This window comes from Chelonus insularis, unplaced genomic scaffold (genome assembly GCF_013357705.1).
Source record: "Chelonus insularis isolate UGA/USDA-ARS -01 unplaced genomic scaffold, ASM1335770v1 contig_4_pilon, whole genome shotgun sequence".
In the NCBI taxonomy this organism is placed as follows: Eukaryota; Metazoa; Arthropoda; class Insecta; order Hymenoptera; family Braconidae; genus Chelonus; species Chelonus insularis.
This window is the reverse complement of record NW_023276613.1, coordinates 378,455-404,113: the sequence shown is the minus strand read 5'-3', so window position 1 is coordinate 404,113 and position 25,659 is coordinate 378,455. Positions and strand designations below refer to the sequence as shown.

Sequence of the window (25,659 nt, the reverse complement as noted above, 5' to 3'; positions counted from 1 at the left end):
CTGCATATTTACAAAACGACATAATTTAATAGTGATGCGACCTCAAAATAATTGACGAAAACATTTTTTTGAAGTATGATCAAGTCAAAATAAGTGTAAATAACTTATGTTAAAATTGAAAAACGAATAATCGCAGGGTAAGTCAACATATAAGAAATGAACGATAGACATCCTGCTTGTTATCAATCGACATGAAGCTTTAATTATCATTTAATAATGCGATTTTCAAATAATTAACAAAAATATTGTTTTTCAAGTGTAATCACGTCAATATGAATGTAATTATATATATCTGAAGTTTGATAAAAAAAGTTAGGGATCGACTTTTTTTCAAAAAACTCCAAAACAAAATTATGGTTTATCATTTAATCGTTTTATTATAGTTCCACTTTTTAGGTATTAAAAAATTATTTGAAGAATTAAGTAAAAAATTATCTAATACATTCTATTGATTGTACAAATTATTTATAGCCTTACTATATTATAACAGTAATTATAGTACGGTTACATAAATGTCCCTTATTTAAATTATCTCTACCTCAAATTATATGACTTATTTAAGTATTTGATCAATATATCTGTATTTATCAGATTTCGTGTTACCATCGCCTTTTCTATCAATAACTTTTTCTATATGATCTTTAGATGCATATTTCAAGTCATAGATTAAGCCTAGTTTAGCAAGTAAATTTAGGAAGGATGTTGTTGGATTGAAGAAAAAATTTGAAAATTCTGAGGCTCGGTAATCCCATGGAAAAGCATGATGATAATTGTGCCATCCTTCTCCTATTGTAGCTAATGCTATTAAGAAGTTTTCTGTAGGCAAAATATGTCTGAAAAGGATGATTATCATTAATTCATTATTTAATGATTCAATTTGTTAATAATAATATATAATGCGAAAAATTATTTATACTCACTTATCATAAGTACGATATCCAAACATATGAGCAAAACTGTTTACAGATGCAGTAATATGAATTGCTAAAGGATATCGAATAAATACTTGAGATATTATAGACCATTTTAGATCTTGATTAAAAAAGTACCATGGTATGAAACTGGGTATAACTGCGATACACAGTGTTTGCATTATAGCATAGTTACTGTAAAAAAAATGAATATAACAGCATTTCGTTAAAAAGAACTACTTAATAATGTATAAATAAATTATTTACTTGTCAAAAAATTGTACGACAGGATCAGCTAGAACGTCATCAACACTTATTTTTTGACGACACTCATCAACTTCAGGTTTTTCCTCCAATACTAACCAACCAATGTGACTGAAAAAAAAACCTCGACGAGCATTGTGTGGATCTCCATCAGTATCAGCGTATTTGTGATGAATTCTATGTTGACGTGACCATTGTCGAATTTTCATCTAAAATTAATAATAATCATTTTTGAAAATAATTTATTTCATTTTCATACAATTTTTCTAAATTATAATAAATAAAAATCGTTTATTTTTACCTGTCCAGCAGAGTAAAAGAATAGTGCTAGAAGAATTCGTACAGGTAGTGTGGCTTTATATGTTCGATGACTCCAAAAACGATGAATTCCTGCTGTTACTCCAAGTATGTTGACGTAAGTCATAAAAAATCCTGAAAAATTTATAATTGTATTAAATTGATATCCTTTTTGTCTTAATAATAATTATATCTCACCCCAAGCTACAAGAACCGGATATTCACGGTACGGAAATGTAATGCCATAATATACAAACATGGTTTGTAAAAATGCCATAATGGCAAATTGATGTGGAACAATTCTCGTTTCAAATTCATACCATTTATAATTTTTTTTCTTTACTTTCATATCATCTTTTTCATTCATAATATTTTGAGTAACTATTTCAGCATTATTTGGTACATAATCTTCCGAGTTTGCAACCATTTTTAATGAATTGATGAATTTTAAATAAAAATTATAGTAAGCAGTTTTGATTTGACACTACCAAAATGTCGGACCACTTGTTGAATAGTTTTGTAACCTTTTTTAGCCGGCTTATTCAATCTATATAATTCGAAAATTATTTGAATTTTTCAAATTACTATTTTATAAATTTAAATTAATTATCCAAGTCAATCGTATAGTAATCGTCAATAATTTGATTTCGAAAAATGTAAAAAAATCACATTAAAAATCTAACTTGGTCCACAATTGAGAGAGATAAATTCAACGTGGTCGATTTTTCCCACTAAGTCAATATTCTATAACCTCTAAATTTTCTTTTAAACACTGAAATTTCACTTTTTTGTCTTTTATAATAGAATAACTAAAAGATTATTTAAAGATTAGCCCTTCAAATTTGAAACGATTCGGTAAAAGTCAAAATTTGTTCGTATACAAAATAATATCAGTATAGACAGCTACAAAATAGTTTGAAAGAAATTTTGAACTAAGCGGTTCATTATATACTGCATGAGTTTAACCGCCTAAGCAGACTCGTAAAAAATACCTTCTGAGTAGTATTCAAATACCTATACTCTTACTTCGAACAGTATTCAAATACAAACTAGGATTATTGTGTGAGTGCTTTACGCACTCTTTCGTTAGGTTAGTAAGTATTATGAGTACTATGTAACGCTATCTCATGTAACTAATTATAATTTCTAATTTTCGAATAATCTTGTCAAACAATTTTAATAAAATCTCACAGTCCACTCAATATGCTATCAAAAAGGACGAAAATGAAACGTTCATTGAACATTAATCGATTACATTTGATAACCATATTTCTAAGACGACAGACTTCAGTAAGTATTTGTGATCACATGTCATATTGCATTTTTTTGTTTATAAAAAATTGCTTTTATTTTATTAAATATATTGAGAGCAACGTGTCAAAGATCGAGACATGATGCATATAACTGTCAGTGCTTTTCATGAGTTGTAAACAGTTGAGTTAGTTTTAGAGCAAGTAATTGTATTTTTTCGACAAATAAACTTTTTGGAGTTTTTTTATTTGAAAGTTACATCTAGGCTGAATATATAGAATAAAATGGCATTAATTAAGTGTCATCACTTGTTAAGATAAGAAAAAGAAAAGTGCAAATTGAATAGAATTTGTCGTAATACATGTTTTTTTCATCTTGAAAAGTAATAACAATTAATGCTAAGTTGTTTCATATATTCGGTATAAATGTAGCTTCCGATAAGAAAAAACCTCAAAAAGTTTATTTGTTGATAAACGAGAATTAATTTTTTAAAAAACAGTGATAAGTTTCATATAAACATTTAAATATCTCGAGAACCATCAGTCATGGAAAGTTGAAACTAGTTTTATTTTTTTTCTTATGAAAAATTTTGAAAATTATTTGCATCATGTTTTGATCTCTGATAAGTGGTTTTCGAGATATTGATTAAAATAAAAGCAATTTTTTATAACGCTTCTATTTCTTTGATTTCCTATATGAACTGTCAATTTTTTCCATAAACGAACTCTTGATAGTGCAACGTCAAGTTGACTATCAGAAAAAACATCTCTTTAAGCTTGATACTGATTTTTTAAAATGTTCGACCTTGAGCTTCATTAATAGTCTCATGATAACAACCCTGAAAATAACAGACATAAGACGATTTCTAGTGTTAGCAATACATGTCTACAGAAGATGAAAAATACTAGATTTAAGAGACACTTTTTTGTTCAATTTTCAATAATCTTGAAGAGCATTTTTTTCATTTTTTAATTTAATTTCTTAAAAACTTTTTATAAACCTAAATCTTTGGAAAGCGGTAACTTTTCAACTAAGAACTTTACAGTAAAAATAAAAAAATGCTTTTCTTCTTCTTTCACTTTTTGAACAGAGTACTTTTTAAGTTTTTTATTGTTATAAAATAGCTAATTGACAAAAATTAGTATTTTTTCAAAAGAATTGTTTCTTCGAAACCTTATAGATCTGTAAATGGTAATAAAAAATCTGTATAAATAAAATTATCGAGTAATAAAAATACAAATATAAGTAATAGACAATTTATTATTGCAACGATATAATTATTTATTTAAGTCTAACCACTTTGAGCAGAAATCATAATAATACGAATAATCATTACGCTTCATTACACTCACTCATTGATTGGACTGTGTAATGGCATTATTAAATTCAACATTTTTTCGGATAAATCATAACAAATAAAAAAACTTATTCGATTAATTTCTTATTGAATTCTATTGGAAATATATTTCCTGCAGAAATTCATTAAATCCTATCCAATTATCCCATAGAGATTTATTGAATCGTATTCAGTTTTTCTATGGGAATGAAAAAATTTTGACAGGAGTTGAACGTTTACTTCATACTTCTATTTATTTTTCACATTTTTTATTGAACTGTGGCTTTGTATAAAAATTAGTAAAATTCAATAAGACTATAATATCGTCATGATTTTTTATTGAATAAATGGGAATCGAACTTAACATTTTCAATACGACTACATACAATTTAGTAGAATTTTTGGATTAAAAAAAAATTTTGAATTTTGCTGAAAGTAAATTTTTTTTTATGGAACGTTTTAAATTCTCATGGGCTTGTTATTAAAATATCCAACTGTCATGGAATTAATTAGTAACTTCGTTCAAAAAAATCCTGCTGGTAATACGCACATACAAGGAAGTCGAAGAAAAATGTGCCTTCTATGCAGTAATAATATTCTCTTTAAATTCCAATCGAAACTTTTTCTTATTCAATATCTGTTAATAGAAAAATTCCGTTGCTAAACCCATTCAGTGTTCCGGTTTTCTTCCGAAATCTTGTGAAAAGTCAATAGAATTGTAATTATTTTTATCAGAAAGTTTAATCAGGGATGAGATACTTCACAAATATCAAATATAAGGTTCACGCATGTGCAAAAAAAATATATCTGTATAGAATAATCATGATTTGTCATTTTTTTTAAAATTAAACTTCAAATCTTAGAAGAAAAAGTAATCCTTAACAATAGACAATAAAAGGATAAGCAAACAGATTAGTATTTTTCTCTAATTAATGTGTTTATTATTATTCTTTATCTCACAAATACAGAAGAAAAAAGTTATAAAATGTTGAAAAATATGTTCCGTAACATAAAAAAAATAATTATTCATTATCTACATAAGGAAGAACACTTATACTTGAAGTTTATGAAATTGTTAACAAATGCACACGCATAAAATTCCATCACAATTTGTTGTTGAAGTTTTCCTGAAATATTGAAACTAATACAAAAGAAATTATCGAACTGCATAAACTACTCTTTTAATTGTCAATAAATATGTTCGGATGAAGACACGACGATCTCTTCACTTATAGTAAGCAAAAGCCTATGTGTCGGTCAGGAGGAAAAAGTTATATGTGATCTCAGGTAGTTCATCGATATAAATAAAATTAGAGTTTCTGTCTGTGGTTTGGAGAAAACTACCTCAAACTAAGCTCAAAAAGTTATTCACGTGTTGTTGAAACGTAAATAACCATTTTTAGAATTTCTGTTTGTCTGTCTGTCCGGAGTAATCTTGGAAACAGTTTAATAGATTCCACTGAAACTTTTTTAGACAACAATAAAATCATTATAAAAAAAAGAAATCGAATCTTACAATGCATAAGTAAAAAATACATTTAATCGTTCAGTGAAAGTTAACGGATAAAAATAACAATATTTGCGTATTCGAAAGTGGACGATAAATTAATAAGGTTGAATACAAAATTTAAATATGCTAATAGAAATTAAAAAAGTTAAGGAAGTTCACTTACGTCACTTTAATCAAATGCATGTTCAGGAAAAATAGTAATTAATAATACTTAAATCTGTTAGTTATTCATAATTTTAATATTAATTAATAAAAACTGAGTTCAGTTGCTTACTCAAAATATTTACAATAGCTACCACGATATGAAGGCAAATTTTGTAAAGCGTAATGAAGAAAAAGAGAATGTGAATGGTAAGTCATGATAATGTGGTATAATAATATAACCTTCGAATGTAATCCATTCAGTTTCATAAATTTTTGACATCTACAATAACTATATCCGAAAATGTAATTTTTTTGTACAGAGTTGGTAACGTTTGTACAGAGGTTTAATTAGATTGATTAGATAAAGAAAATGCCAAGTCAGCAAACAATGACGAGGGCTGGTCAGCTAATCAAGGATCCGTAAGTTGAGTGCTAGATAAGCTGGAAGTCGGCAGAAATTCACTGAAAGAAAATGAGATTTCTGTCTTAGTAAGACAGATCAAACCTACTGTCCCAGGGCGTAAGCCTAAATAGATCAAAAGTCGCTAGGGTAGGATAATTATTGCCTGATAGCCAGCTTATGTCTTTGGTGGAGTCCTTGAATGAATTGATCATCTTGAAAAAGCGAATCAAAGTTACTGTCCCAGGTTGTAAGTCTGGACAGTTCATCAGTGACTAGGAAAGGGATGATGAGGATCACCACTTTATAGCGAACTGTTTAAGATGATCTCTAGCAGAAATCATGGATTGAATTGGTGTCGATCTAGCGGACTGATGATACCAGAAAATTAGGAAGTGTCATTTTGGAGGAGTGTCTTTATGGAAACCTGAAGAGGCCTCTTAGAGACGTCACAATGACGACACTAATGGACACAGATCCAGAACTACAATCACTTCTTGGTTAAGAGAAACAAGCATGGAAACTAAAACCTTGATTCGTTAAAGCAAAGCAGAAGTCGACTTTCTCAGAGCTCAGGCAGAACTGGCCCCTTGTCCCGCTTTATTTTCGCAGGCTTTTCTCAAGAAAGGAGAAAAATGGGACTTGAGATAAGAGTGGAAAGAAAGGAGGTGGTGGGAATTTTCTCACCCAGAAGATGGGCATAAAAAAAGGTTTGAATGAATGCTTTGCCGTATGCGGGTTTAAAGGATTCAGGAAATTATCTTTTTTTGTATCAATTTAATGATCAAGACATCTGGAATGGTTGGGAGATTAGGACATGTAGCTTGCTTATGGAAGGGTTTGGTTTTATAACTTGAAAATGTATTTTTTCTTAAAATATTTTATGCAAATTCAAGTCAATAATTTATATTTAAAATATCTTACATCATTAATTTAAAAAATTAATTTCAAATGAAGAACTATTCGAGAGGTTATAACATGTAAACAATGTCATGGAACAAAATGTCAAAATTAAATATCACAAAAACAAGTAAAATCAATGAAAAATAAATGTCAAAGTAAAAAAAAAGTTTCAAATGCATGACCCGGAGACTTGAATGCAGAAAAAATTTTACAAATTCCGTGTCTTATAATTGCCTCTTCCCCTGATGTAGGTGGGGTTTATCGTCTCCCACCTGAATTCTTAGTCTCATTTGTAATTAGTTATTGGAGGTTCGTTATTAGAACATTACATGGTAGGGAAGTAAAACAGTATCGTCATTACTAATTAATCCTATGTACAAAGCGGACGGTTGTTTTTGATATGATAATTGTAAGTTTTTTTTGTCACTTTTATTGGTGTCATTTTTTTAAAACTAATAGTTCATAATTACATAAAATTAAAAGATTTTTCATAATACAGTCAGAATACAAATATAACAATAATATCAGTGCTCTTTAGTGGTCTGAGTGCGACCCGAAAGACCCACACGACTCATTTCCTAGTGAGAAGGATAAAAATATTTTTTGGTTCTTAAAATCAAGCATTATTATTATTATATCAATTATAATCATTATTAGGAGATCAGCCGTGAAAGTTTTGCCTAAATCGCAAAATGGAGCTAGTTTACTATTTTTTTAAGTTCTTTAACTTAGCAAAAAAATGGCTTGACCGATTTTGCTGAAAACCTAATCAGTTTTAAGTTGCATAATTATGCACCGAATGCAATTGGTACCTCGTCGATATCGTTTTTTGTTTTTGAGATAATCGAGACGAAAAATAATTCCAAACGTACATGCGTACATACACACACAAACGTCCATTTATAAACTTTATCAAAATTCGGGATTCGCAAAAGTGAAAAAGACAATGATAAAGACATTACCTGACTTAATTTTGAATTCTTATCACTAGTAGTAATTGTAAAAATATTAATATGCCTATCGTTTTCAATATATAATTGTTGAAAAATATTTGAATGACATAGTCATTTTTTTATACTATAAGAATTTAAGGCAAATGAAATACTAAAATAGTTTCAATAAAAAGATATTAATAATAAGAAGAGATAGATGTGATGGAAGAAAACGAAAGTAAAGATGAAATTTTTGAAGTGAAGTGATATGAATTTTTTTTAAAGTAAAGTTATCATATTAGATTCTTAGAAAAGTAATAAAGATAGAAATAGTAATCGGAATATTTTGAAATAAAGTTATCAGTAAATAATAATAATACAATTTTATATCTCAATGTGAATGATATAATGTATCATATAATCAATTCGCATTTGAATAAATTTTACTATAAATTAAAATCATGATCAAATAGTATATAAACCATATTCTTGAATAAAAACTTAATAATTAATTATTACAACAAAAAAGTTTGCTAACTGCAATGATCATAAAAATTAATATATAATATGAGTTATAATGCCATGAGAAAAAGATTCTGATAGATGGTTAAGATTGAAAAATTTTATCAAAAATAATACTTATATATTTACTTATTCATTTATTTATTAATCAAATAGACCCAACAGTACAGAGCTATTGTTAGAATCGTGTAAGACCATAATGGCATTATATATGAAAAAAAAACCTAAAAAACAAGGTGTGTACAGAGTAGGGCATGGCATGTTTATATAAAAATAACAATAAAAAAACAAAAGTCCGTAATATAACAAAATAAGAAAGCTTCATATACAAAGTAATCAAAAAGTCAAAATAAAGTAAAGCACAGTAATATAAAATAAAGGGCATGATGCCGACTATAAATTGTACTCAAAAGACCCACATGCTAAGATATACGAATATAAAAGAAAAAAGAAAAAGCTGATTCCCATCATTAAAGACCTATAAAATATTTCAAACCTTTTTGTTTCAGTTAAATATACAATAATTTATTCGCTAGTTTGTAAAACAAGTAACAATTTCTAATTTTCATTTAGAAGAAGTTACTTTAAAAAATGACTGGCTTTTACGATTATAGTGGAGAGTTTTAATAGTTGGATGAGAGCCATTTCCAAGATATTCTACTTCTTTTCGTACTTGATCATGTGGTACAGTATATAAATTATGAGCTAGTCCTACAAAAGCAAATAAATTAATCCAGCTTGCTGTAGGATTGAAGTGTCCATTTATATCCGTTGATCTATAATCTGATGGAAATACATGATGAAAGTTTTGCCAGCCTTCCCCCAATGTCAGAAAACTAACTAATTTATTATCTGCTGGCAAAATATTCCTAAAAAATATCATCATTAATTATCAATGTTTGATAAAAATTTCGATATTAGCTTTAAATTATTACCTATTGTAACTATATGTTCCAATAGTTGATGCAAGGCTATTGATGGACCAAATAGAATGAAGTACAAATGGATATCTAATAAATAATTGAGATACTATTGCCCATTCAAGATCTTGATTGAAAAAATATACAGGAATGAAAATTGGTAAAATGATAGAAAATAAAATGGTGTTAAGATAAAAATTCCTGCGTTTAAAAAAAGTGAAGAAAATGTATTAGTTCTTATTTATACGATAAAATTAAATGTCACAATCATTAAAATTAAATTACCCATCAAAAAATTGAATGACAGTATCATCTCCAACGTCACGCATGTCAACTTTAGCTTTAAGTTTTTGAGTTTCAGGGTTTTCCTTCATAACTAACCACCCAACATGACTAAACCAAAAACCACGTCGATTATTATAAGGATCTCCTTCGCATTGTAGATATTGATGATGAGCTCTATGGTTCCTAACCCAGGTGAATATTTTTTGCTAAAAATATCATAAACATTATCATTTATTTGAATATAAATAAAATAAAGTAAAAATTCTTCTGAAGATGGTGAAAAATTGTTTTTATGCCTATTTACTCACAAATCCACTTAGATAATAACAAATGGCGAGAAAAATTCGAAGACTTGTATCAGCTTCATAAGTACGATGTGCCCAAAGACGATGAGCTCCGGCTGTCACTCCCAATATTGATAAATAGGCTATTACATACGCTATAAAAATTTTTACATTAGTATCGAAAACAAATTTGAATATTGATTAAAATATAATATATTTAGGAATATAAAATCGTTATAATTGTAATAAGTTACTAAATATTAATCACTGAAAGATTATCAGAAGACATTGCTTATCTGTCAAATTGTATTTAACAAAATGACTACTGAATTTCATGTAAAACACTTTGATAGATTAATAATAAATACTTACCCCATAGCAGCAAAAAGATTTGTTCACTATATGGAAATGTGATTGCTGTATAAATACTCACAACATTAAAAACTATCATGAGTAATAATTTTGGCCAAATAATTTTATTCGAAAGTTCATGATAATTTTTGGAGTTATCGTACTCATCTTCTAAATCTTGAGCATATTGTTTTGATTGATAATAAGAATTCCATCGTTCAAGATGTTTGGTATCATTGCAATTCGGTGGCATCTTTACTCGATATTTTTTTTTAAAAGTTTAAATCGAAAGTAATTCAAGTATTCATAAAGACTTTGATTAGTGTAATAAATAAAAGAGATATGAACTTTGTATCAACGTTTTCGTATTCTAGTTCATCAACAGGAAGTCACACTCTTTTTGCAATAGTACAATAGTCTAAGCGAATTTATATATCGACGTCAGATATTCAATGCATCACGTGGATAAGAGTGCGAACAATCGAAATTTTTTTTTTTTTTTCATAAACAGAAGCGTAAGTGGTTGAGTAATTGTTAAGTCACAAAATGTATAACTAGCTAACCGAACAATAGAAGTTTATATATACATGCAATCATTCGATACAGTCATTGAATAACTTATTATATATTGAACTGTATTGATTTAATAAAAAGTGCATCAGTAATTTGAATTTTACTATAGATTTTTTGTTTATACATCAATTTTTCTCAAAATATATTTCATAAATATGTAGAATGTTTTAACAAATGATATTTCTTTAATGAATTTGCAAAAAACTGATTTTCATTAACCTTGTGTGATCATGAATAGTCTGAAATTCATTTTTGCTATTTATGCAACTAAAACCTCCTTTTACGAAGCTTTTCGTTACATTATTTTTGTTACGTAATAATAATATTTTTAACAAAAATGATTATTGATAATGCACTCTTAATCCCATTAAAAGATAATAATTTTTATCTTATGGCAATTTATGATTACTCATATTTGTTAGCATTATTTTGTACTGCATTGATCAATAAAAATGTTCTATTGTAGTAACAATATTTAAGCGTACAATTAGTTAATTTATTATAGATGTGATTATTATCTAGTCAGATGTTGTATCATAAATTAATCGATTTTCCGACTATCAAAATTTCACATCTCATCAAAACCACGCCATTTATTCGTTCGTTGACTCAGAGTTATTCTGGTGTGACATTTATCAAACCTCACGCGAACTTGAATCGCCAAAATTATTCTACTCATACTTATTTGGTATAATATTAATTAAATCACTTGTTCATTTTCTTTGACATGAAAAAATATTATCCGTCAAAATATAAGTTAATATATTAATAGAAACAGTAACGTTAAATAAAATGTTCGGTTTATCATTAATTCTGTTATCATTAATTTCTATTCAACATCAAATACTTACTCATGAATCTCCATCACCTATGACACTTCAATTGATTCTTGAATATTCCAAATGGCGATCATGGAACCAAATAGTTCTTTTTGATGATTTATCCGCAAGTTGTAAGTATATAGTTGAACTTTCATCCATAATCAAAGCCACTAATAACAAAAAAATTCTAATTAATAAAAAAAGTGATAATTTTATATTTTATTTAATATTATTTAATTCATTAAATCATTATATATTATTTAATTCAGATGATGCTTTATCATATATAAAACCACTTCTTCGATGTCTTAGTGATCAAGGAATGAGTATTTCTTTCCAGCCTATACGTTCCCCGAAATTACCAGAAGTTCTTCGGATTCAAACTCATCGAGTAGGAGCTATTGTTCTACTCGATCATGTTAATTCAACATCTGCTGATAATGTTCTTAAAATTGTAAAAAAAAACTTATAAAAATAATAACAAGTTTTTGTAAATTAATCGTGAATAATGATTGTGAATTATTATTTATAGGCTTCTAACAAAAGATTATTTGATTATTACATATCCTGGTTACTGATAACTTCACGACCAAATGATGCATCAATCGACATCAGTCTACGTAATCTTTCAATAGGTATCAATACTGATGTCATTATAGCCACTTCGTCACGTTTAAATCAATATACGCAAACTCGTGATTTTTGGAATAAGTATGTATTTTGTATAATACAATCGAATTTATTCGAATGATGTAATAGTTTAACATCAATAACTAATAGGACCTGTAAAGCATTACGTGATTATACAACAACTTATGAATATATTGATACAAATAATGAAGAAAATATAATTGAGAATGTCACTCAAAATTTAGATTATTCTCCTAAAATTAATTCAACTGTGTGCTTTTATCTTGTTCATATTTATAAAATTAAAATATCCGATAATTTTAGTTTAATTGTAGACCCTTTGGGGTCATGGAGTCCTGGCATGCTCATGATTAAACTTCCGGTAAATAAAAAAGAACTAAATAAAATTGGATCTTATTATATCTACTCTATATGAGTATATTTTTAGATGGATGTAGTATTGAGAAATAATTTCCATCGATTGCCAATAATTGTTGGAGTGTTGAATGGTACAAGTGAGAGTCAAGATGAAGAAAATTCATCATATGAAGACGGTAATAGTGATGATAGTCCACTCAATGACTTTATAAATTTTTTAGCTAGTAGCTTGAATGCAAGGTAGTGTATATAATATTCCATTTTAATTATAAAATTGTACGACTTTTCTAATGACTTATTCTGTCAAGTTTGGAGACTGTGTTTCATGAAAAGGTAGGTACTATGACAAATAAAGTATGGAGTAATCTTCTGGGAGATATCTATAGTGGTAATGTTGACATTGGATTGGGTTACATAACAATTAACGATGATCGCCAACGAGACATGACTTTTTCTCATCCTTTAATACGATACACGTAGGTCTATGTTCATTGTAATAAAAATTAAAACCTATCATTCAATATAATTTCCATGATGTTTATAATTAAATCGATTATTTTGATAGACGAAATATTTATATCCGACCACCAGAATCTAGTTCGATGAGAGATATTTTTCTTCAGCCTTTTAATAATCGTCTTTTACTGTGTGTCGCTCTCATGCATACTCTCATTGTTCTAACTATTGGAACTATTAATTATGCCACAAAGAATTCATCTTATAAACAATCTATGAAAGGAACAAGTTTTGGAGAAGCTACACTTTGGTGTACTGGAATTATGTTTATGCAAGGTTAATTAAGTTTATTACTTCATTTTAACAATAGTATTTATTAAGTTTAAGTTTTTAATTCAATTATGTTGAATAATTTAGGTTCACCGTGGAAGCCACAGACGTTATCTGGAAAATTAGCACTTTTATCAAGTTTAATTTTTGCTCTAGTAACATATAATGCTTATGCAGGTTTTATTACTTCAATATTATCTGTACAAGTTACTGGAATTAAAAATGTTAATGATTTACTACAAAATAATTTTAAAGTCGGGTACAGTGAGCTTGATGATGAATTTATGAGGGTAAGGTTTTATTGTTTAATTGGTTCTCACTTTCAATAGGTGTCTGCACTTGTTTAGCTATCTGACTAATGAGTAAAATATAGATTAATTAAAATAATCCAATAACTAGTAGTAGTACTGATGGTATTGAAATATTCATTTCAGACAACTAACGACAGTAATCTACGACTATTGTATATTAAAGCTTTTAATAGTCGAGAATCTCGCTTGGATACTACTTTGGGATTGAAAAAAGCTGTTGATGGTGGTTATGGATTTTTTGCTAGTGCCTCTTTAGCTAGAAGGACTCTAAGAACTGCTCTTATACAAGAACGATGTTCATTAAAAGAAATTGAAGTTGGACAAACGTTTACAACTGTCGCTTTACCCATGGAAAAACAAAGCCCCTATGAAAAGATTATCAATCTTAGGTAAGTTATCTAATTTTGTGTTTTCTTTTATTTATAACAAAAATTTTATTTAATTTTTCTTAGTATTTTGAAAATGCGAGAACATGGAGTCATTGATAGAATCGCAGATCGAATGCTGCCTGATATGCCTAAATGTCGAGATTCAACAACATTCCGTAGTGCCAGAATAGCTGATGTATATTCAGCTTTTATTATTCTTATGATTGGAGTTGTTACTGCAATATCTCTTGGTATAGTCGAACGAATTTGGAATAATAGACTAAATTTAAAGAATAAATTGTTCAATTATAATTCAAATGATAAAAGCAAAAACAATCAAATTTTATCGTTCAAAAATTTTTTCAAGTATAAAAAACCGAATAACAATTTAAGTAACATAATACAAAATAGTTACTTTAATGAGAATCAAAATTGGTGGGATAATTATTACTATTATTCATGGAATCAGAATATTAAAAAAAAATTAAATCATCAGCATCCAAAGTTATTGAAAAAACATTCAATAAATTCTCAAGAACATGTATTACCTTTCCGAAATTAAACATAAGTAAATTATTTTCCAACAAAGAGTGAAGTTAACAGGTCCTAACGGTATTAACAGATGATTAATTATACAACAGACATTAATATTATCTAATCTTCTGTTACTAAAAATAGTTTTTTATTGCATGAGAACTATGTTCAATATAAAAAAAGAGTAGTTAACTAAAATTTTTAAAATATCATCTTTCTCTGAGATGAATCTTCATTTTGTGAAAAATACTTTTTATCTTGACTTTCTTCAAAATTTCTACAGTCACTAAAAATTCCCCCATTACTTCGACAAAAAATTGTAGCTAAACTTGTGTTTTGTGATTTGAGAAACCACTTTAACCAGTATTTATAAACGTTTGTTGTACCAATGTTTTGAATTAATTCAATACACTTGTTTTTTAATCTTAAATGATAATTCATAAATATTAGAATTATATTATTTTTTAAACATTTCTAAACTTACTCAAACTCCCAAAGTTTGTTGTCAGATAATTCAATTAGAGTAGCACCTGGTAAGTTTTCTCCAATATATCTTTCTCCATTGGTTTCTCTCAATCTATAACTTTTTAAATAAATTAAAAAATAAATAAATAATTAATTATCAATTAGTAGATGCGAATGTATCACAAAATTTTGCATATAATATTTATCATTGATAATTTTTATTACCGATAAAAAAACTCGTTGCATATTGATCTCAGAACATTATCAGCTTCTGTATCATTAAGCCATTGGACATGGGGTGACATCGTATCATGCACATGAGTAAGTGTTTCGTTAATCTGAAATTTTTTTTAATCAGATAACACATGATTGATAATAAATATTACACAATAATGTTGAAAATAACATTGAAAAAATTATAGAAATAAAGATATTAACCTTATCAGCAATAATTAAACATAAACCGCATTTGACACACACTGATGAGAAAGGAATTTTTACCAAATTAGAATCTGTATTGTAAACTATTTTTTGCACAATTCCAAATTTTTTATCACAATCACAGAAATTTTTTTCTTTATCAATTATTTTATCAGATTTTTCATTATAATCAACTATATTAGATAAAAAAGATTTTTCTCCGCTACATGGCAAAAATAATGTTTTTTTATCTGATGCTCCAATGCTAGTATTTAAAATAAATAAAAATATGATGATTTTCATCATTTGTATAAAAGATATATAAACAAATTATTCAAAAATAATATTGAATATAAAATAATAGATTACAATACAAAAATGATATTTTCATATCGAAATTGTCAAAATAAATTTATGACAGATCAAATAAATAATTATGAAACAGGTTATGTGTAATACAAACAATTTCGTTGTTACTATTAGTCGATAAAGTAAATTATGTCTGGGGAAAAATTAGTGGACGTATAGGGACGTTTTTATTAATCCCCAGCATACATATGTATTAAATTTTTGTGTTATTGGTAAGAATGTATTTTATTGATCTTGATATGTTTTTAATAAATTTCGATTAAAATATATTTAATTCTCAAAAAATTCATTGTTCTCGGATTATAATGTAACACAATACATTTAATAATTGGCATTTTATATCAAATAGTTGTATATAATAGCAATTAATGCATTACGTTTCCATACATTAAAAAACAATACACGTATTTGTATATCTGTATACAAATATATTCAAAGGAAAAGCGAAAATATATATACATACACATGTATAACATACATGTATGTATATACAGTTAGTAACTAGACATCGTCATCACACAAATCAGGTGGATTTGACATTTCCAGGATTTTAAATTATATTATTGTTTTACTGTTTAAAATTCAAAATGTTATTTTAAAATTCAATAATGCTTGTGCTAATGTGTTGTTTATCTGAATCCTACAAATTAACAAAAACAATACGGATAAATAGTGTAAATTCATCTGTGAATGGTGATATCCAGAATTTTATTGAAGAAGTTTAGTTATTGCGTATTATTTGATCTAGTGGACAAATTTTTTAGCCTACACAAAAGCATTTTATAGAATTGGGAGAATAGTTAATACTTTATATGAATAATTTAAAAAATAATTGGGTCATATTACAGTAAAAAACAACGGCTGATATAATATGGCTGCCAATTTAGAAGAAGAGCAAAGTTTACGAGAGTGTGAAGAATATGTACAGAGACACAACATACAGCAAGTTTTAAAAGACTGCATTGTTCAATTATGTGTTGGAAGACCTCAAAATCCAATATCATTTTTACGGGAATATTTCCAAAAATTAGAAAGGGTGAGAAATATTTTTTAACATTTACACTTTTATAAGCTTAAAATAAACCAATTATCATACAAGAAACAGTGATCAAATTTATTTATTATTTAACTGGTATTATTATTATTACTATTAAATCTAATAATCAATTATTATATATATTTAAACTAGATTTACACATTAAGTTTCATGAAATTGAAAAAAAAGGCGCCCAACAAAAATTCATAGTTACTAATAACCCTAGAACAGAGGTAGGCAAACTTAGCTTTTAGGAACTAGAGCAGCTTCCATGGTTTTCCTAAAAGAAAGTGATCGAGACTGGGTCTCCATGAAAAACTTGGATGAATTTTTGTTTCTCAGCTCCCTTAGTGTCTGTACTAAGGTTGGGCAAATTGGAGCTTTTTCAGAGTAAGAAAGATGGACTCATGAAAATTTAACATAGTGCCGTTTTTACTTACTCTTACGATAATCGTAGCTACCTGGAGAGTAATCGGAGTAATAAGAGTAACCACTGCCTAGCACTCCTCCAGACTATGTAACTCTAAATCATTTTAAAAAATTGTCGTCAACGATATTTGATAGTTTTTTTTTTTCATTTTTTGATATTTTTCAATAAAATAAAAACGAGATATTTTTTTAATTCAATATTAACTTTATTAGCTCATAAACTTACAGCTTTGGCTAAGTTGATTTGTTTCCATTCATTCTAAAGTAAATATGGAATATTATGGTATGTATGTTCACAAATGACCCCATAAGTATCGGAAGATTATGGATAGATTAATTGACATTAAAATTATTGATTATCTTTCAAATATTTGTACTATTGTATTTTAATATTGTATTTTATAATACTATAAAACAGTTCTAGATTTCATCATGAACAAATTCTATTTAGATTATTTGATAAATTTAATACAATATAATAATGAGATTAGTATGTATCACAGTATCTAATAATGAAACCCTTAGAATGATAAATTATATTGTATTTGAAAAGTAATAATTATTATAAGTAAAGAATATTTAGTAAATGAAAAAAAATTAGAGTAGTACACGAACGCATGATATAAAATCATAAAGTTTTATCCTAGAAAGGTTTTAAATATCTAGAGTAAGGTAGGCAGTATAAGTGTGGGAGAGGAGAAGGTTGAGATAGAGCCCTTGTATATAAACTTCACTAGGGGACTGTTGATCTAATCTTAGAATATGCTCGAAATATAACAAGTGACACCTTAGCCAATAGCAACAACAGAGAAAGATATTGGGAAAAAAGAAAGAGAGACAGAGAGAGAGGTAGTCAAGTTCTACGTAACAAAAATATGGAAACTAGTGACTCCTGGAGTACAGACTACTCTGAATTACGACATTGTTTCTTCTGTAAAATTTTTTATTAATTTCTTATAAAAAATATATTGTGTTTAATTTTTTCGGTATATTTGTTTAATATCTTTGAGGCTAGAAAATTCATAGTATTTGGAATATTTGTTTTATCAATTAATTTCAAGTATTAAAATTTATCAGTCATTGTTTATCAATTGAAATATTTGTTCTGCTATTTACAAGAGAAAATTTTTAGTATACTACGAGAAAAACATTGTGAGATATTAAAGTGAATTAAACGATTATTTAAACTTTAAAAATACATTTGTCTATTTGACATTATAATATATTATAATTATTATTCACATACAAAATTATTTTATTTTGTCATAATGAAAGAGGTAGACAATAAATAATACATGACAAGCAGGTAATGTAGTAAAATATTGAATTACATAAATTGTTGTGGATCAATAGGAACAGGCGCACGATGCAAAACAACAAATTGCTACAAGTCCCGAGGACATTGAAGATCTTCCAGCAGGTCAACAAGGTCCTCAAGTGCCAAGACGCCGAGGTGGTATTTCTGCTGAACCAGTATCTGAAGAAGATGCTACCAGTTATGTCAAAAAAGTTGTTCCCAAAGATTACAAAACTATGGCTGCATTGAGCAAAGCTATTGCCAAGAATGTTCTTTTTGCACATCTTGATGAAAATGAACGATCTGATATATTTGATGCAATGTTTCCTGTTACATTTCTTCCTGGTGAACCAATTATTCGTCAAGGTTTTTTTTATATTATATTTATTATTACCTTAAAAAATTTTATAAAATTGAGTTATTCATAATTACAATATACTTTTTTTTTATTAATGTAGGAGATGAGGGTGATAACTTTTATGTTATTGATCAAGGAGAAGTAGAAATATTCGTAAATGGTGAGTTAGTTACAACGATTGGGGAAGGTGGCAGTTTTGGTGAGTTAGCATTAATTTATGGAACTCCACGAGCTGCAACTGTCAGAGCTAAAACTGATGTTAAACTTTGGGGGATTGATCGAGACTCTTATCGACGAATCCTTATGGGATCAACTATTAGAAAAAGAAAAATGTATGAAGAATTTTTATCCAGAGTATCTATTTTAGGTAATAATAACATATTACTGTGACAGAATATTTAATTAACTTCTTTGATATCATAATTTTATATTCAAATTTATATCTTGACCTAGAATCACTGGACAAATGGGAACGGCTCACTGTAGCTGATGCCCTTGAACCTGTTGTGTTCGAGGATGGAGAAACGATTGTACGACAAGGAGAACCTGGAGAAGATTTTTATATTATAGTTGAAGGTACTGCAGTGGTTCTTCAACAACGTAGTGAAGGAGAAGAACCAACGGAAGTTGGGAGACTTGGACCATCCGATTATTTTGGTAATTAATATATATATAGCAATGATTAATTAATAAGTAAAAAGAATATAATAACATGATAATTATTTTATAGGAGAAATAGCTTTATTACTAGATAGGCCAAGAGCAGCAACTGTGGTGGCTCGTGGACCTCTAAAATGTGTAAAACTAGATAGAGCACGCTTTGAGCGGGTCTTGGGGCTATGTGCTGATATTCTTAAACGAAATATAACTCAATACAACAGTTTTGTGTCACTTTCTGTGTGAATCACTATAAAAATGGATATCGACATTAATTATAACATTATCAAAGCAAACTTTTTTCGCTCATTGTTATAATTTCTTATTTTATTAATATTTTCATCATCAGTCTATTGTACCACTAATGATCTGAAAATGATCTAACGTTAGATGTTCAATAATAAATAAAATTATACGACGAATGATTTTTTTCATTTATTAGTTTAAAATAGAAAACTTTTCGACAATGATCTTTGTTAAGATATATGATACGTTATGAATGTAATTGCTTTATTCATATGTTGTCTTTAAAAGAGATGAGAATTTTTTATAAATATACATATTTTTAAGTGACTTATCTACAGACCATTTTGTTAATAAAAGAGAAATTATTATTATATAAGATTTAAGATAATTGGGGATCTATAATGTTGTAAAAAATATGAAATTTTATTTTTAAAAAAAAATAATTTATTATGCACATTTGATTCTCCAGGCGTAGCGGTACAAACGAGATCGAATAATTATATTGTGATACTGCATCGATTTATTTCAATCTGGGAATAAAAAAATGGTGGTTTGTTAGAATCACTATTCTTCAGTTTGAAAAAATCCTTTTTGATGATAAATTAATGTAACTTATCACTAATAATTACTAATCCTCTTCATTGTAAAAATTAATTTTCCTCGCGCTTTTCATTAGTAGATTATGTACAGATGATTTCCCACAATTTCATTGAATTTTATGAATATAATTCTCATATTTGTTTGATCATGAGTCCGTACAGCATAAAAATAAATTATCCAGAAAAAACAATTCCAGGTACTAAAAAATCTTTTCTCCTTTAATTAATTAAGATGATGAAATAATTTTAATGAAAAATAATTGATCATTAGAGTCGTAAGTCATTGGACTGCATAATCTTAGAGTCAGAATCAAAGTCATAATACGATGTAATCCTGGTTGAGAGTCCAATAATGAATTAATTTACAATTATTAATATTTACAAATTGAATGTTGCATTGTTTATATTTGATGTCGTAGATACTTCAATATTTTCTTGATGCTTCGTGGTATTTCTATGGATCTTTCTATACCATCAAGAGAACTGATGATTAAATGTATAAGTGTGAATTTTTGTTTAGTAACTATTGCTGGATAAAAGTGAGACGGAGTATTTTGAGAAGAAAATCCTGACGTTTTTTGCTCACAACGTGAAAATGCAACGATTTTACTGATGACCATGAAAGGTCATATTATATATGTATATGTATAAATTGAAAATATATATATACATATATGTAATATAAGTATAGTAAATACACTTATATAAAATTAATATATATACAAAAAATGTACATAATATGTACATGTGCGCAATCAAGCGCGAGGTTTAACTCTTGCAGAGGGATGTATATTTTTTTCACTTTCATGAGAGGAAGAACGAATGTTGGTGGGGTTTACCAACCACTTAGAAAACCACTGCTGGCTTTGCAATCAAGAAACCGTCGTTCAGAGTCAGCATAAATTAACCCAAATTCAGTTACAAATTCATAAAACTTGTCCAAAGATTGAAAGGCCAATTCTGCTACGATGAAATCAATCGCCAAATTTTGTCGATAGCTAAACAGCAGAAGAAATTATTTCATTAGTAATAAAATAAAATTAATTGATGTAAAATAATAGAAGAGAAAATTTATGAACAATAAGTATTATTGAGAAAATCTTAAATCGCTGCTTTGTCATCCTGAAACAGAAATCTTTTTGATGTTAGACACAGTAGGGATTTTTAAAAATTATTTAAAAAAATAATTTTTCATAAATTAAATCATTTACAAATTTCATATATATGAATAAAAAAATAATGACTTTCAAAAAGAAAAATCATTTAAATAAAAAAAAAGACTTAATTTTTGTCAATTATAAATATTTTGATTCAAAAAATATCAAAATATGAAATGAAATAAGATAATGCTAAAAAATAAGCAAACCAATGGAAAAATTAGCAAAGAAATAATTTTTAGTATACATACGACTTGATCATGTGCTTGAGAGCAATTTTTCTTTCTCGTGCGATAAACCAATCCATGAGGTAACCAGCCATTCGTGGCGCTGTCATATATAATTTGAAGAAAATATGGAAGTTACCCAACCACCAGGCTGAACGTACTTTTAACGCGTGTTTAATACAATCATCTTTTTTGTCTTCATCGGTTAGAGCAGCTAAAATAGTGGTAAGATCTGAAATGCAAATAAATAGATTATTTATGCATTATTGAAAACTAATCATTATCATTATTGTCATCACATTGCCTTCTTACCTTGTGTATTTTTAGTAAAAATGTAATACAAAATACGATAAGCAATAAATTCACAACGATTCTCGCCACCAACATCTTGGTAAAGCATTCTCAATTGTGTTTGACATTGATTGAACTCCTCGTGATCTCCGCGTTCCAGTGCTACGTGGGCATGAGTTTCATAAACATGTACCGTAAATGCATCTCTAATACCTTGTACAGTCAAATCTTGACGAATGGATTTTAATTGATCACACGCATATCTGTAATCTTGCTCCAATTTCCACCGCTTTTTTACGTGAGCCAATGAAGATTGAAGAACACTTACCGGACGTACTGCAGATGCAGCTGGAGCCTAAAATATTGAAAATAAATTATGTAACATGAAACCAATCATTAAAAAAATGACTTTAATAAAAAAAAAAATGAAATTACCGAGGTAAGACGCAAATAAGGTTTTTCGATATCTTTACAGGTACCAATGATATGGAGTCCAGTGAAGTCAAACTCGACGTTGTCATCTTTGTTGATAGAAGTCCTAGTAACTGAATCATTAAATCTCGCTGCACGTTGTTGAAGTTTTTCCTTGGATCCTAATTCCTCACCGTTGCCTGTAGCTAAACCAAATTCGGAATAGAAATGTGACTTAGATTGTTTATTCTTCTTGACCTTCTTCGTAGAATGAGTTTTGCTTCGATTGGATTTTTTAGTTTTCGACGACGATTTGTGATCATGTCCACGATCACTAACGCTAGATGATGACGAACTGCTTCGCCTATATTTACGCGCCGGTGGACTATGAGAAGATGAACGTGACCTGGATTTAGACTTTGATCGAGTTCGTGATTTAGATCGTCCATGTCCCATAGATAAACGTGCACCTAAACGCGCACCTAATGATGTTGAAAGACCTGTTTTGCGTAAAGTCCCCGGTGAAACGGTCAGTGGATTGTTAGGTTTAACTATTGGGGTTTTTGCTTTAATCGTCATTGTCATACGTTCACTATGAATACTCGGTAATGGTTCTTCGTCCCAATCCTTGCACCAAAGTGAGCCATCATTGGCCGCACGTGTAATTTTACCCTTTAATATTATTTCAACCTGATCTTTATCCACCGCAGTTTTACACTTTTCATAGCATCGATTAACGTAATTCTTCAAACTATCTGGCCAATCTCCAACTGGATTTGTACTTGAAGTAACTGGATTGTTACCTACCGTTGATTTACTGGGACTATGTTGATTTGTCTGTAAGGGGCTTGACGAAGGAGCAGGCGGTGTTAAGATTTCAGGAGTTTTGGCTGCCAACGGGGCTGTTACTGATGCAGGAGGTTCATTCTGTGTTGGAGGTAATGGGGGTAACTCGGCTTTAATATCACTTCCCACAGTAAAATTAGTTACTATGTTATTTGCCTGAAAGGAATTGTTGAATTGAGACGCTGCTGAATTTTTGTTCTTCCGACGTTTTTTCTTGGCTGCACCGCTATTCCCTGATGGTACATATCCTAGTCCAGTTTTTTTATTTGGTAAATTGAATCTCACTTGACCGTTGAATTCTACGAAAATAATTTAATTAGAATCAACTATTTAGATATTAAATATTCAGAGTAAAAAAAATTAAACTTACGAGCCACATCATTTTGCATTGGATTCCATCCATTATATGTAAATGAATTGTACATATATAACTGTGATGGATTCTGTAATGAAGTTTGAGATTGATTATTGTGTTGAGGTGGTGCTTGAGTAGGAGGTGGTGGTCCTGGAGGCAAAGGAGGAAGGTCAGATTCATCATCCAAAACCATAGGTTGTCCTGGTATTGATTGCTGTTGCTGCTGCTTATTTTGGTTACTTGGATTATTATTTTGTGGTTGTTGCTGTTGTTGTTGCATTTGTTGAGCACTAAAATGTTGTCCATATCCAGTCATCATTCCTTGAGGATAATAGTACATTTGTCCTTGATCATATCCCTGACTATATAATTGGCTATAATAAATGAATAATTTATTAATTATATACAAAAAGTTTTTACTTAATATAAAAAAAAGTTATTCCAGTTTAATCCTTACTTAGAAAACGATTGATAAAGTTGAATGTTCGGCGGTGGAGGATACTGCCACATCATATTTGCCATAGAAGTTGGATTAATTTGTTGCTGTGGAAAATGTTGTGGCTGCTGCTGCGATTGTTTCTGTTGAGATGCGACAGCTTCACTTTCCGACATGCCTGACTGACGAGTTTCAATTGAAATAAACTTTAACCTACCAGTTAAACTATATAATTCTGTGATAATAATTATTATTAAAAATACTAAATCAAAAATAAACAAAAATATAATATAATCTACACTTTTATACTCCAAAATAAGAATATTAATAGAATTAAAAGTGATTTCCTGTGATAAGTAACTGGGCGGCCATTTACTGATCACTTTAGTAAAATTTTCTATATTAGAGGAATATGCAGTGTTACCAACCTCCAACCATTCTAAAACAAAATTTCCTAAGATGCACATAGTATATACATATATATATAATGCATACATTGTGAAGGAAAAATAATAACATTTTTGAATTGCGAGTAATAAAAAATAAACTTTTTAACTATAAATGAATGATTACGTGCATGAATTAATTTTATTTCGTGTATATAATTGTATAAAAATCTCTATAATACGATACTAACCTTCTTTTTTGAATCCTTTTATTTTTTTCTGAACAATAGACGAGAAATCAATCGAAATGTAGAAAGCTAATGTGTATATTTCATCAAAAAAAATCAACATTAATTGTGCTAAAGTAGGTAACACGAAGAGAAGTTTACTGCTTTATTTTTATTAATCAAACTTGATTCTATATTGTAAATTTTATTTTAAATTTGATTGGCTTTCCAAATTTACAGCTTAATTCGAAATTTGTTAACTGTTGTCTTTTCATTCTTGAATAAGATGAAAGAAAAAAAAAAAGTAAACAAGAAGTAATTGTAAAAAATTGTATAAACGTACGCATGGACGTACATTCGCAGTATGCACACTGAGAAAAAAATTTCGTTAAATGAAAAAATTTTTTATTCAATCAATAAAAGAAACTTGGAGTATTCTCAAAATAATATTTTATTCAGACTAATAGTAGTGTTATCAAAAACACATTTTGTCATTTGTTTCAATGGTGTGACAAGTTTGAGAACAAATTTTCAAGGTTACAACAAGAATGAAAACAAATGAAATTTTATTCATTTGAGTAAATAAAATGATTTTAATCAAATATTTATAATTTCGAAGAAATATTTTATTACGACTATTTAAAATTTCGAATAATTTCGATAAAAAAAAATTTACTCAGCAATTGTCGAAAGATCATAATAATATATACGATAAAAGACATTTGAAAAAGTTTGA

The 25,659-nt window shown here is 28.3% G+C and overlaps 6 protein-coding genes across 10 annotated transcripts; 2 read left to right on the top strand and 4 right to left on the bottom strand.

The window, feature by feature from the left end:
- Nucleotides 1-461: 461 nt before the first annotated feature.
- On the bottom strand, nucleotides 462-11,874 carry LOC118069992 (stearoyl-CoA desaturase 5-like). Of its 2 annotated transcripts, none has more exons than XM_035088389.1 (5): nucleotides 11,735-11,874; nucleotides 1,477-1,607; nucleotides 1,179-1,384; nucleotides 921-1,106; nucleotides 462-833 (listed from the first exon to the last, which is right to left on the bottom strand). In XM_035088389.1, the coding sequence occupies exons 1-5, from the start codon at nucleotides 11,736-11,738 to the stop codon at nucleotides 554-556; spliced, it is 807 nt and encodes a 268-aa protein (XP_034944280.1). In that variant the 5' UTR covers nucleotides 11,739-11,874; the 3' UTR covers nucleotides 462-553. The 2 variants fall into 2 exon arrangements, with proteins under 2 accessions (XP_034944280.1, XP_034944279.1); XM_035088388.1 differs by lacking the exon at nucleotides 11,735-11,874 and adding an exon at nucleotides 1,671-2,555.
- On the top strand, nucleotides 7,357-15,089 carry LOC118069990 (glutamate receptor 2-like). Of its 3 annotated transcripts, none has more exons than XM_035088386.1 (10): nucleotides 7,357-7,425; nucleotides 11,974-12,158; nucleotides 12,237-12,415; nucleotides 12,464-12,716; nucleotides 12,783-12,952; nucleotides 13,021-13,188; nucleotides 13,278-13,504; nucleotides 13,586-13,788; nucleotides 13,933-14,198; nucleotides 14,262-15,089. In XM_035088386.1, exons 2-10 carry the CDS (start codon nucleotides 12,027-12,029, stop codon nucleotides 14,737-14,739), a joined length of 2,076 nt encoding a protein of 691 aa, XP_034944277.1. In that variant the 5' UTR covers nucleotides 7,357-7,425; nucleotides 11,974-12,026; the 3' UTR covers nucleotides 14,740-15,089. The 3 variants fall into 3 exon arrangements, with proteins under 3 accessions (XP_034944277.1, XP_034944276.1, XP_034944275.1); XM_035088385.1 differs by lacking the exon at nucleotides 7,357-7,425 and adding an exon at nucleotides 11,026-11,835 and having other exon boundaries at nucleotides 12,485-12,716; XM_035088384.1 differs by lacking the exon at nucleotides 7,357-7,425 and adding an exon at nucleotides 11,026-11,835.
- LOC118069991 (acyl-CoA desaturase 1-like) lies at nucleotides 8,588-10,851 on the bottom strand. The gene is made up of 5 exons (XM_035088387.1): nucleotides 10,332-10,851; nucleotides 9,984-10,114; nucleotides 9,676-9,881; nucleotides 9,406-9,591; nucleotides 8,588-9,339 (listed from the first exon to the last, which is right to left on the bottom strand). The coding sequence occupies exons 1-5, from the start codon at nucleotides 10,561-10,563 to the stop codon at nucleotides 9,036-9,038; spliced, it is 1,059 nt and encodes a 352-aa protein (XP_034944278.1). The 5' UTR covers nucleotides 10,564-10,851; the 3' UTR covers nucleotides 8,588-9,035.
- LOC118070012 (uncharacterized) lies at nucleotides 14,868-16,505 on the bottom strand. The gene is made up of 5 exons (XM_035088413.1): nucleotides 16,486-16,505; nucleotides 15,615-15,783; nucleotides 15,402-15,514; nucleotides 15,196-15,294; nucleotides 14,868-15,135 (listed from the first exon to the last, which is right to left on the bottom strand). The coding sequence occupies exons 1-5, from the start codon at nucleotides 16,503-16,505 to the stop codon at nucleotides 14,913-14,915; spliced, it is 624 nt and encodes a 207-aa protein (XP_034944304.1). The 3' UTR covers nucleotides 14,868-14,912.
- Nucleotides 16,210-20,164, top strand: Pka-R1 (protein kinase, cAMP-dependent, regulatory subunit type 1). Of its 2 annotated transcripts, none has more exons than XM_035088365.1 (5): nucleotides 16,210-17,001; nucleotides 18,784-19,093; nucleotides 19,186-19,452; nucleotides 19,539-19,742; nucleotides 19,816-20,164. In XM_035088365.1, exons 1-5 carry the CDS (start codon nucleotides 16,837-16,839, stop codon nucleotides 19,986-19,988), a joined length of 1,119 nt encoding a protein of 372 aa, XP_034944256.1. In that variant the 5' UTR covers nucleotides 16,210-16,836; the 3' UTR covers nucleotides 19,989-20,164. The 2 variants fall into 2 exon arrangements, with proteins under 2 accessions (XP_034944256.1, XP_034944257.1); XM_035088366.1 differs by lacking the exon at nucleotides 16,210-17,001 and adding an exon at nucleotides 18,089-18,707.
- A 245-nt stretch (nucleotides 20,165-20,409) lies between these two features.
- On the bottom strand, nucleotides 20,410-25,096 carry LOC118069979 (leukocyte receptor cluster member 8 homolog). Its single transcript, XM_035088364.1, has 7 exons — nucleotides 24,948-25,096; nucleotides 24,332-24,492; nucleotides 23,890-24,248; nucleotides 22,698-23,818; nucleotides 22,284-22,617; nucleotides 21,996-22,203; nucleotides 20,410-21,585 (listed from the first exon to the last, which is right to left on the bottom strand). Exons 2-7 carry the CDS (start codon nucleotides 24,484-24,486, stop codon nucleotides 21,423-21,425), a joined length of 2,340 nt encoding a protein of 779 aa, XP_034944255.1. The 5' UTR covers nucleotides 24,487-24,492; nucleotides 24,948-25,096; the 3' UTR covers nucleotides 20,410-21,422.
- Nucleotides 25,097-25,659: the final 563 nt, after the last annotated feature.

What these genes read in the sequence shown, in the direction of transcription:
- LOC118069992 (XM_035088388.1), bottom strand. Translation starts at nt 1,899, where the DNA reads ATGGTTGCAAACTCGGAAGATTATGTACCAAATAATGCTGAAATAGTT. An exon ending in GTCGTACAATTTTTTGACAA is followed by an intron (nt 1,107 to 1,178) that starts GTAAATAATTTA and finishes TTTTTTTTACAG; the next exon opens with TAACTATGCTATAATGCAAA. An exon ending in GGATATCGTACTTATGATAA is followed by an intron (nt 834 to 920) that starts GTGAGTATAAAT and finishes CATCCTTTTCAG; the next exon opens with ACATATTTTGCCTACAGAAA.
- LOC118069991 (XM_035088387.1), bottom strand. Translation starts at nt 10,563, where the DNA reads ATGCCACCGAATTGCAATGATACCAAACATCTTGAACGATGGAATTCT. An exon ending in AATCTTTTTGCTGCTATGGG is followed by an intron (nt 10,115 to 10,331) that starts GTAAGTATTTAT and finishes AAATTTTTATAG; the next exon opens with CGTATGTAATAGCCTATTTA. An exon ending in GTTATTATCTAAGTGGATTT is followed by an intron (nt 9,882 to 9,983) that starts GTGAGTAAATAG and finishes TGATATTTTTAG; the next exon opens with CAAAAAATATTCACCTGGGT.
- LOC118069990 (XM_035088384.1), top strand. Translation starts at nt 11,676, where the DNA reads ATGTTCGGTTTATCATTAATTCTGTTATCATTAATTTCTATTCAACAT. An exon ending in TGCTCATGATTAAACTTCCG is followed by an intron (nt 12,717 to 12,782) that starts GTAAATAAAAAA and finishes GTATATTTTTAG; the next exon opens with ATGGATGTAGTATTGAGAAA. An exon ending in CATCCTTTAATACGATACAC is followed by an intron (nt 13,189 to 13,277) that starts GTAGGTCTATGT and finishes TTATTTTGATAG; the next exon opens with ACGAAATATTTATATCCGAC.
- LOC118070012 (XM_035088413.1), bottom strand. Translation starts at nt 16,505, where the DNA reads ATGTCAAATCCACCTGATTT. An exon ending in GTTTAATTATTGCTGATAAG is followed by an intron (nt 15,515 to 15,614) that starts GTTAATATCTTT and finishes AAAAAATTTCAG; the next exon opens with ATTAACGAAACACTTACTCA. An exon ending in AACAAACTTTGGGAGTTTGA is followed by an intron (nt 15,136 to 15,195) that starts GTAAGTTTAGAA and finishes TTATCATTTAAG; the next exon opens with ATTAAAAAACAAGTGTATTG.
- Pka-R1 (XM_035088365.1), top strand. Translation starts at nt 16,837, where the DNA reads ATGGCTGCCAATTTAGAAGAAGAGCAAAGTTTACGAGAGTGTGAAGAA. An exon ending in TGAACCAATTATTCGTCAAG is followed by an intron (nt 19,094 to 19,185) that starts GTTTTTTTTATA and finishes TTATTAATGTAG; the next exon opens with GAGATGAGGGTGATAACTTT. An exon ending in TGGACCATCCGATTATTTTG is followed by an intron (nt 19,743 to 19,815) that starts GTAATTAATATA and finishes ATTATTTTATAG; the next exon opens with GAGAAATAGCTTTATTACTA.
- LOC118069979 (XM_035088364.1), bottom strand. Translation starts at nt 24,486, where the DNA reads ATGTCGGAAAGTGAAGCTGTCGCATCTCAACAGAAACAATCGCAGCAG. An exon ending in CTTTATCAATCGTTTTCTAA is followed by an intron (nt 24,249 to 24,331) that starts GTAAGGATTAAA and finishes CATTTATTATAG; the next exon opens with CCAATTATATAGTCAGGGAT. An exon ending in CTTATTTGCGTCTTACCTCG is followed by an intron (nt 22,618 to 22,697) that starts GTAATTTCATTT and finishes TCAATATTTTAG; the next exon opens with GCTCCAGCTGCATCTGCAGT.